This window comes from Malus sylvestris, chromosome 12 (assembly GCF_916048215.2).
Source record: "Malus sylvestris chromosome 12, drMalSylv7.2, whole genome shotgun sequence".
Lineage (NCBI taxonomy): Eukaryota > Viridiplantae > Streptophyta > Magnoliopsida > Rosales > Rosaceae > Malus > Malus sylvestris.
In genome coordinates, this window is record NC_062271.1 from 21,589,877 (window position 1) to 21,601,407 (window position 11,531).

General features: G+C 37.7%; 1 protein-coding gene across 1 annotated transcript; it reads right to left on the reverse strand.

The window, feature by feature from the left end:
- Positions 1–2,226: 2,226 nt before the first annotated feature.
- On the reverse strand, positions 2,227–6,405 carry LOC126592822 (L-type lectin-domain containing receptor kinase S.4-like). The gene has a single exon (XM_050258608.1). The coding sequence runs from the start codon at positions 4,481–4,483 to the stop codon at positions 2,396–2,398; it is 2,088 nt and encodes a 695-aa protein (XP_050114565.1). The 5' UTR covers positions 4,484–6,405; the 3' UTR covers positions 2,227–2,395.
- Positions 6,406–11,531: the final 5,126 nt, after the last annotated feature.

Genomic DNA, 11,531 nt, shown 5'->3' on the forward strand with positions numbered 1-11,531 from the left:
CATGTCACCAATAGAAAATAAGTATTTTAATCAACATTTAATAATTTAATCATTAACAATCAAATCATATAATTTACAAACTTTGATTTAAAAAATTAATCTGCGTAACATTACCTTTATCTAAATTAATATGTGATGGTCTGTTTCCAACTTGTTTGAAGGTATTGTTATTTGTACTCTGAAAGTACATTCATCGCTCATTCAAATGTTTTTTCCCTCTTTTTTTTATTATTATTTTTATACACATGAAATGCAAGATAATTTTTATAAAATGCTAATAACAAGTTTTCTTACGTTGCGTGACAGTTGCGTACCATTATATAGATTATTAATTTAGATATACCAGTGTTTTCATGAACTCTTATTTAAAAGAGGAATATGAAAAATTTGATTGATTTAATCTTGTGGCCTGAAAAGTACTCTTTTTATCTGTAATATTCTAAACTGTAAACAAGTGCAACTAGGGCAATTAAGTAAGATGCATGCTCTGCATATATATATATATATATAATAGGTTTTTTTTATCACAAATGGTCATTGAGATTGACCAAACATATCATTTTGGTTCCTTACTTTCAAAATCAATCAATGTCGTCCCTGACATTCACTACCACACATGAATTTGGTCATTCCATTTAGATTCCGTCAATTATTTTGTTAGTTTGTATGTGGGATCCACAAATCCAATAAAATGGTGACACGTGGATTATACAAGAGAAGGGTTTTTATTGCAAATGGTCCCCAACATTGATCGAACTCCTCATTCCTGTCCTTGAGTTTCAAAGTGACATCGATCAAACTCCTCAAGGACGACATTGATTGATTTTGAAAGTGAGGAACCAAAATGATGAGTTTGGTCAATCTCGGGAACCATTGGTGATAAAACCCCTATATAATATAACAAGTTATAACAAGTTGACAACATTCCAATTTTATCTATAGTTAACAAACAGCACAAAGGATTGGCAGTTGGCCATTTTGGAAAAGGAGGAATATTTCCACACACCGAGCTCAACAACTCCAATTCCATCATCTTTCTCACGAGTCCGCAGACGTTGCAATGTTCTCTTAGACCTTTCCACTCCCACTCGCACCGTCCATACAAGTTGAATATAAATTAAATATGCTCTGATATAAACTAACTAAGCTCTGAGATAAAGAGGCATTATTTTGATATTCATGCAAAATTAAAAGGGCATTTCCCTTAACTGAGCGCCGCACTTCTTTCATATGGATGCCAATGGAACTTTTCATTGTTTTTTTTTCTTTTATTATTTTAGTTATCTATGCACATTAATTTTGTATGTTTTTTAAAATACAATTATATATTTACACAAATGGGTAGGGGATAAATTGGTATCGAATTTACTATTTATAAAATTTGAACTTAAAACCTCTTATATACAAATAAGGAGGAAATCACTATATTGTAGTACTAAGTGACAAATGCATTGTATATCTGATATTAAAGATTAGAAAATTATCATAACAGATTGAGATGATTTAAGAGTTCTTAGGCACCTCTTTCCTACAGGCCCCTTTTTTGGACAAGTTCTAGTCATGACAGGCGCTTAACATATAACGTTTTAAACTTGCGTAATTTACACCTAAATATCCGAACAAGAGATTTGGTAGCAACCTTGCATAATGTTTTCGAACATGGATGAATTGAAATGAGGGAAATACTAGAGATTGACTAAGAGTTGTCACAACTCCTGATTCAATTTTCTGAGAAAATGTGGGTCTCATGAAATTATACATGTAAACCATAGTTGAAATGTACAAAGAATTGGAACAACTCATGTGCATTTAATTAGTAGTAGTAGTAGTAGTACACAAAGGAAAAAATGTTGAGACATGATGCAATACCTTACTGCTCTGTTGAATCTTTATGCATTCCAGCGAGGAGGACTAATAAGAGTTAAGAAGGCGAGAGTGACACACGGATATTGTGGGGACGAATATTCTCTATATGCATGCACACACGCACACATTTCTCCGGTTTCCAAATTAATATGGTTATTCATTGAAATACATGAAACATATAATGCTTGCAAAAATTGCATCTGGTCTAATATTCTAATAGATATGGTGTTGGGTTACTAGTCATACGTTCTGGTTTCGAAACTCCAACTCATGAATGATTGTAATAGTTTCAAACTTTTTCCCTACTCTTTACAAAAAAAAATTAAAAAAAAATAATAATGATGAGAAAAAAAAAGATAATAATAATAATTCTAACATTTACTTAAGTAGAAACTTCTTTAGAAATTTGGGTTGGGGAATAATTTGCATTTTGCACGTATTTCTTGTTCTTGTCAAACATTCGTCAACAATATTTCATATAACAAATTTCCACCAAAATAAAACGAAAATTAAAAAAAAAATCTATAGGCTATCTGGTTTCCCCTTGTTGAAGACAGAGTGGAGAAGTATAAATCGAAGTGAAACTAGCATCCATATCCCTATTAGAACACAAGCTCATCTTATCAGACGAAGACGACGAAGCAAAAGACTTGAGTATGTCACCAAACGCAGCTTCGTGATCATGATCACCACCGTTCCTTCTACGTGGGGCCCTCAAGTCCTTCGGAATCTCAACCTCCCCATCCAAATACCTAACCACCATCCTCATGTTAGGCCGATCCGACGGCCCATGATTCGAACACATCAGCCCTAATTTCAACACCATCACCACCTCCTCCTCGCAGAACTCCCCATGGAGCCTTTCATCTACCACCTCAAGTAACTTTCCCTCTTCGTACATCTCCCAGACCCAATCCACCAACACCAGCTCCTCCGCTGCCGCTTTCGGCTCAATTGGCCTCCTCCCGCAAGCCACCTCCAGCAAAAGCGCGCCAAATGCGTAGACATCCGAGCCGGTGCTTGCCTTCCCCGTCCGCGGCATCTCTGGCGCTAAATATCCCAAAGTCCCCACAACCCTAGTCGTAGTGCTTGAAACCGAGCCGTGTTCGTGTAGCCTCGCGAGCCCGAAATCTCCTAACCTTCCATTTAGCTCATTATCAAGCAGCACATTGCTGGCCTTCACATCTCTGTGAATCACAACTTGTTCATATCCTTCGTGTAAGTAATCCAGCGCGGAAGCAACCCCTTTGATGATCTTAAACCTCTGTTCCCAGCTCAGCACGGTTTTTGGCTGGTCGAACAAGGCATTGTCGAGGCTACCATTTTCCATGAAATCGTAAACTAGAAGAAGGTCGCCTCTCCGCCGGCACCAACCCAGCAACTGAACCAGGTTTCTGTGGCGGAGACGCCCAATGCTGGCGATTTCCGACACGAATTCCTGCAAGCCCTGCTTCGAATCGTTCGAGATTCGCTTAACTGCGACTTGTGTTTTCGTGTTTGGGAGCGTGCCTTTGAACACTTGCCCGAACCCGCCTTGCCCGAGTAGCTCTTTGTCACGGAACCCTTTCGTGGCTTGCTTCAATTCTTGGTAGGAGTATCTATGTGGGCCCAGCTCCAGCTCCCATGACTCTACCGGATCGGAATTCTTGAGTTTCTTCATGAAAATGTAAATTGAAACAGAGATTGCAGACAGAGCGAGAGCTATGGTGGAAACCAAGACTCCGATCATTAAAGATGTGTGATTTTTCTTTGGTTTTGGAAGAGAAGGAAGAGAACCCAAGTTAAGAAGTCGGGTTTCTCCATCGATCTTGAAGCTCCACCCTGATACGTAATGGGAGCTAGCAAGCAGACCGGTCGAAGCCGAAAACCCAACGTACATAAATTCTTGAAGAATCGGAGAAAGATCCACATGGAAAGAAAGAATTGGAATTTTGGGCTTTGAAGAAGATGGCGAAATCGTTACGTTCATGAGATTTCTACCCGAATCGTAGTCGATCCATGCTTGAATTGGTTTCCCAGATTTGAGATTAAGACTCTGTTTCGAAACAGAGTCTTTGTAGTAAGCTGCAGCAGCCGAGGCATTTGAGTTCAAGCTGTTGATGTCGATTCCAACATGATTATCGTTGATATCACCAAACTCAAAATCTTGAACCGTGTCGAACTCGACTGCGAAGATGTGAGTGGAGAAGTTGCCGATTTCAGTGCGATTGAGGAGACCGAGGTATTGGCTTGGAAGAGAGTTGAGGTCTTTGGAGGGGGCGATTGTGAAGGCCATGCCGTGGCCACCGAGCTTTGGATACTCGGGGACGATGGTGAAGACGAATGAGGTCGAAAACGAGAAGGCTTTGCCGTTGGTTAAGTTCTTGAACTGAATTGGTGAAGTGTAGAAAGCATGACCCATCAGCCTGCTGGTGCGGTTGGTTAATTTTAACATGCCGGTTTTTTCGATCTCTGCCGCGCCGGATAAGGTTAGATTGGAACCCACGTGTTTGAATCCGGGATAGAAGAGCTCAGTCGCCTGGGATGAAGCTAAGATTGTGAGGAGAATAAGAACAACACAGAAAATTTTCAGAATATTTGCCATTTGGTCAGGAAGGTTTTGGTGGCATGGTGGCATTGGATTGGACTGGACTATAAGCGTGGGATTGGTAGAACGTTTTAGGTGAATAAAATGTGGGTTTGATGGCTTGGTGGGATAGGTGGTTTCTAAGAGGCAGTGAAAACATAGGACTCGCTAATTATTTGACCACATGGATCATCGGTTATGGCTGATACAAAGTGAGAGTGACAGAAAGCAGCCTATGCAAGAATCGAATACTTGGAGAGCTATAGAAGATGCGGGGAAAAGGGGACAGACTCTCAAGCATGGAGAAGAAAGAGGTTCAGACTTCCTTTTATGTGGTGAAGCGATCGAATAGGACATATTTTGTGACGTTTGTATTTGGTTATAATCTTTTGTTCTCTTGTTACAAAAACAAAAAGGTAGAAACTTAGTGATTGGTTTTGGTTTCTACCCATGAGATTTGGTAGACGGTTAATGTTGAGGTAGGAATTTATTTACAGTGGTAGGTATGGTGCATCTTAGCCTGGGACTTTCTTGGATATTTCGGATTACTCGGTATTTTAATTGTTAAATTTTTGTTTAAAAATATAAAAATCAAGATTTAACGATTAAAATTTATGGAATATGCTCCGGAGCACCCAAGAATTTGTCTTAGTCTTTCACAATAGCTTTGATTGTGTGTTATACCTATACATAGGAATCAAGTTGTCTGAGTTTGATACCTATAACATTGTTTCTACACTAATGTGAGTTTAATATATTAGTATTACTCTCAAAATTTTCGGCCTACTGTAAGAGTGTGATTGTTTATGAGTTTTTCTGACAAACGATGGAAGGCCTAAAGGACATTACTTTTCCATCCTTTAATTAATCTCCTCGAATTGCATGTTTAATTATTTCTGGTTCTTTAGGTGTTGAATTACGAATTTTAGTATGGGATTTACACACGTTTTGATTATGTATGTGTTATTCAACGCATAATATTAATATCCATTAGAAGTTAGTACACATAGCATAAAATGAACTATGAATTCAAGGAATTATAAAGAACTGTTATTGACACTAAAATCTAAGATCATTTGGGGACCAGGACTTTAGGACGTTGCCACGTTGCATTGGATGTCTAGCAATCCAAATGCGACTAAGGTCAGGTAAACTCAAAACTGCCCAAAATGAAAACGTAGGCAAGTATGTGCCTAACGAACCGGACTCCCCAAGTTCGGAGTCTAGGTACGTTCCGGGTGCGAGATAGGATAAGTTCTATTTATGCGGGTTACTTAGGCCACAAGCCTCGTGGTGTATCTAAATTGAATTAACGTCTACCTCTCAAACTATTTGGGAATAAGATAATGAGTCTTAGTTTAAACTCCAAGTAATCAAGAACCTTATACGGGTAAGGAGAGATCTTCTCGCATTATCTCCTCATTAATTTGGAGTTATGATGGGCCAATATTATACTATATATTTTACCTTAATTTATTGGTTATTTTGGTAGAATTTTGATACTTTAAGTTAAATTTCTAATGTAGGACATTTGACTTCCTTTAGAGCAAAAAGTGATCAAATGGATGAATTTTGGAGTGATTCCTATTGGAGGATGTTCGTTAGTCTTTCAAGATGATTGTATCAAAGTTTCAGATTTTTCTACCAAGCCGTTTGACCGTGGTGATGAAATAAAGGTTCAGCGCGCAGCTTTCCCAAATTGACGTTTCTGGACGTTTTGGGCATTTTGAAGGTCAAGATGGAATATTTTAAGAAAGATTTATTCTGAGTATTTATAGGGGACGTCTTAAGCTTTCAAAAGAGACATTTTGGGACCAAATCGGAGTTGATTTGGTCAGTCAAAAGTCTGATTGTCTGAGAAGTCCGAATTTTAGTTTAAATAGGAAACCTTTAATTTCCGTTTTATTATTTTTATTATGTTTCCTAGTTTTATTCTAAGACCTTTTAGGGTTTTATTTTGTAGTAGTATAAATAAGGCTTTTTAGCGATTAGGGTTTTTTAGAACACAAGAAATAGAGGAGGAAACACATGCACACTTTAGAGAGTTTTCCAAGTTTATTTTCTAGGTGTTTTATATCCTTATTCTCAATAATATTTAGTTTTATGATTGTTCGTAACTAATTATGAGCCTTAGCATGAATATGTGATTTTATTAATTTGCTTATGAATGGATGCATGCTTGCTTTGAATTATTAATCACGGCGATTTAACCTATCTAATTGTCTTAGTGATTCGCGACCATTAGGGTTTTTAGACAAGTAAATTGATGCAATTTCTGTTGGAACATCATCCTAAAATTGAGGAGGGCTTCTTGTGATTAGTAATTGTAAGTTCACTGAAAGCGAACATCATGCTCTTAAGGGTTGCATGGTTTTTCAAAGGGTTTTCACAAAACTTAATGAGTCTTGCATGTTTATATTTGATCTGAACATCACAGACGGGTTGCATGTTAGATATATGTTTTTGCTTGAACATCACGAGGAAAATATGCATTAGGAAAACCTAATCTTCAAAGCATGTGTGTGAAAATTCATAAATAATTGATAAAATTGCGTAGGATTGTTAAGGGGACAACGGAACCTTAGGCTTTTACAAATTAATTTTCTTTTAAATTGTTGCCTAGTTAATTTCTTTAATTGTTTTATTTTAAAATTCGTTTTTATTATATTAAATTCTACAATCAACATTTTCCAAACTTTGTTTTAAATAATTAATTAAGAGTTGGTTTTAAACAAAAATTATTCATTCAATCCCTATGAAAAACGACCTTGCTTGAGCTGCTATACTACAACAACCTTGTACTCTTGCAAGTATTTTTAAGTGTTTTTATCTCTACTGGTAAAAAAACCCTATCAAGTTACACCAACGCCAGGGTTCATAATTCCCAAAGGACTCCCCATCCAACACTATGAATAGATATGTCTATGTACCCAACAAAATAAACCTACTGCTTTGAGAATCACAAGTTCTATTCTAACGTGACTGTCGGAGGGTCCTTGGCTAGCACCAGATTAGTGCCTTCTAAGCACTTTGAGGTTTTCTACTTATTTTGCAAGTTCAATCTCAATCGTCTAGACCAGTGCTACAATTTGTGTTCCAACAACCATAATACACTTTCCTCTCGTAAAACTATAAAAGAGAAATTACACTTTAAGAAATGCATGACGATTGTTTTAAAATATCAACAACTCCCAAATGTATCGATTAAAACGATAGTGTATGCTTGTCCTGCTAGAAATTCGGATCTCCAAACTTTCAGTTATTGTAGTGATTGTATTAATCTGACATTAGGAGGCCACATCATTTAAGAAAACAATTGTTAAATAGCAAGTTGGAAGGAATCTTAATCTTTAATCGTCAAGGGAACATATCTTGATGCTAGCCACCATGAAATTTATTTCGTAATTATGCTTTCAAAGGTGATTGAAAGGTTAATTAAGGACTACAAATTTGCAAAAGTTCAAACCCACTATCTCACTTATTTATTTATTTATTTTTTTAAAGGTGGGCTAGGAATGTAACTTGACCTAGGAACAAAACTTTGGCTTAAACAAACAATAATGTGCTTATTAATTTAATCACTAAATCAGTTGAAATGGGTAAATTCATTCTTTAGGCACCAAACCAAATCAAGAAACTTCGTATGAAGGCAATAAACAAATCCTGTGCTGCAGCATGATAAAGAATTAAAATAGATTTAGCTGCACTTCATGTCATGCGCACGGCATAATGATGAAACTTGTATAGAACTTTAACTGATATCCATTTAAAAAATGAGAGCAAACTTTTAGTCTTTTTTAGGTAAATTTGGGTTCTTTTATTCATAATGTGCAAAGTCTAAAGCTCTTAAATCTTAATCAAGAGGTACAGCGCGACAGGTGCGGTTAGGTCAGTTTGCAAATGTGTTCTCTCATTTGCACTTAAGTTTGAATTACTCCCTTGAGATATTAGAGTACATTTTATACATTGATATAGGATATATGTTGTCAAAAAATGAGAAGGCACAATTATGCTATGCTGCCTTTATGAAAAGGCACATGTACTGGAAGAATTTCAAATGGGATTAAAAGAACATCAACTTGGTCTCTGATCAAATTATCGAATATAATGTAGCCACACATGCCAAGACGATTGCTGAGGCTGCAGTTTTTGTAGCTTTTGTTTGTGGGTTCAGGGTCACAGCACATTTGCTTGTATTGAGACACATATTACGACAATTTTTAACTGCTATAGCCTATAGGGTACATGGGACAGAATTAGACTTCACCATGTGCTTTTCTAACAAACTAATGCATCTTTTGGATAAATTTGCATCATGTGATGAGTGTTATAATTAATCAATATAACAATGGATTGAAGTTTTGTAGATTATCAAAAATGGTAATAGGTTATGTTAGATTATTATCTATTTATATTTATATTTGTATAGTGTTCGTGTTAAATTGTAAATTAATTAATATTATAATATAAAAATAATAATATCATAATATAATAAGTGTTGTAGGCCTAATTGACTGAACTATTCTAAGGGAATAGAGAGGGGGAGGCTGGCAGCAATAAGAGAGAGAAGAGAGAGATTTAATTGTGAGGTGTGTTGTATTTCAACCCATTGTGCCTTTATTTATAGTAGTAGGATAGGTTAAATCCTTACCCTAATATGTTACAACTCTAATAGAATATTATCTACTAAGAAAAATATTTCAAGATATCCCTAGATACACTATAATTTACACAATCACATTCTTATTCTAAATATGACTGCAACACTCCCCTTTGAGGGTGTAAATACTCAAACAAAACTTCGCATTAGGTCTTCAGCAATTGAGGTTAGGGGTGGGGACGGGCCGGGCCGGGCCCAAAATTGAAAGAACCAGACCGAACCCATTTGTAAATAAAATGGGGCGGGGTGGAGGGGTTTTTGGAGTTGGATCTGGACCTAACCCGGACCGTTGAAACGAGCAGGTTCCTACGAGTCCCCATGGGTCCAAATCTTCACTCATGCTTAACCTCAGTTCGGTCTTCACATCCTGTTTGTTCCCGTCCCCAGCGTCTTCGCTGACGCCTTGAGCAAATCCTCCAAACTGTAACCCATATGCTAATCCCAAAAAATCCCAAAAAAAAACCCATCTTTTTCATTTTCTTTTTTTTTGCATTGAAAAATTAAAAGATATTGAACTATTATGATACAGCAGCAACATTTTCCGACGAGTCCTTGCAAAATCATGACTTAGGTCCACAACAAGACGATGTAATCCGCTATTTCCTGGAACAATTTGTCTGCTTTTAGCAATTTTCTGACGTGGGTTGGATTAATGAGGGTCTACAGCGTCTCCAGCTTGGCTACTATCGCCTTCAAACAACACCGTTTACGGTCGCCGTTATTGAAGCTTCTAACTGGATCTCGACACCGGCGTGACATAAGTCTTCTTCTCGAGGTGGGGTGTGGGTGCGGGTGTGGTGTGTCTGTGCTCCGAGAAGGAGAGTTGCAGAGATGGGGAGGAGAAGAAACAAAGAAGAGGAATGAAGGAGAATGTTCGACCTTTCGAGAGATTGGGGGAACAAAAGGAAGTGGGGTGCTTGTGTGTGGAGTGTTCTCAAGAATGAGAACTGTTATGGGAAGGAACAAAAGGAAATGGGCCTGGGAGACAGTACCCAACACGGGCCGATCCGGGTACCTGTTTTCCTATATTTTTTGAACCTGCCCTGAACCTTGATTACCCATCTCGACCTGCGGTTCCTGTACCCGCAAGCGAATGCGAGTCTCAAATTTAAAGAAAATATGCATTGGTAGTAAAACTCACAAAACCTCCCTATGTTAAAACCTAAGGCAGGTAAAAAACCATAGACTAAGGAGAAAAATGAGAAGTGCGCATAATGGCTAAAAAACCGTCATACGGGATGAAAGTAGTGAACTCAACAAAGTATGATCATCCCAGGATGGGTGCCTCATCAAAACCTCGTTAGGTAGCAAAAACCCAATGAAAAAAAGCTCCTAATCATAGGAAAATGAGTACATGAAGATCAAGTGAGTATGCTTCTGGATACTCCCTCTGAGTTAGACATAACATCCAAATTAGAGAACTACAAGCAATTCAACTCAGATAATTTATGCATACTGATTCCTTGGACGAACTTCTGAAAAATAGACTTGGGCAATGACTTGGTGAAGAGATCGGCCAGGTTGTCCTGGGAACGGATTTGATTGACTTCAATGTTCTGATGTTGTTGTTGCTAGTGAGAGTAAAATAACTTCAGAGCTATGTGCTTGGTGTTGTCTCTGTTGATGTATCCCTTCTTTAATTACTCGAAACATGCAGCATTGTCTTCAAAGATCGTCCTAAGAAGCTCAACGATGAAATTAAGACCACTAGTGCTTCGAATATGTTCCATGACTGCTCTCAACCAAAAGCACTCACTCAAGGCTTCATGCAAGGCTAGAATCTCAGCTTGGCTAAAAGAAGTCGCAACTAGCGTTTGCTTGGTAGACCTCCAAGATACAGCGATGTCTCCAATGGTACAGACATAGCCTGTTTGAGAACGTGCCCCATGTGGGTAAGACAGATAACCAGTATCTGCATAACCAACAAGGCAGGAATCAACCCCAGGACCGAAGAATGTGACTACTCCTCTAGGTGTAGAACAAGCCTAAATCCGTCGTACCCTTAAAGTAGCGAAAAATGTCTTTAACACCATTCCAATGTTTGCATGTAGGCGCGTTGCTATATCTAGCCAAAAGATTAACAGTGAATGAGATGTCGGGTCTAATGCATTGAGCCAAGTACAATAAAGCACCAATTGCACTTAGGTATGGAACTTCACGCTCTAAAATCTCTTCCTCATTCTCTTTAGGACGAAAGGGATCTCGTTTAGCATCTAGAGTTCGAACGACCATAGAAGTACTCGAAGGCTTCGTTTTATCCTCATTAAAATGTCGCAACACCTTTTGGGTTAGTTCAATTGATGTACTAGGATTCCATCTGAACAATGCTCAATCTCTAGGCCTAGACAATATCTAGTTTTTCAAGTTCTTTCATCTCCAATTTCAATTTTTAAGTGAACGTCAATTTCCTCAAGCTCTGTAGGAGTTCCGATAGATTCA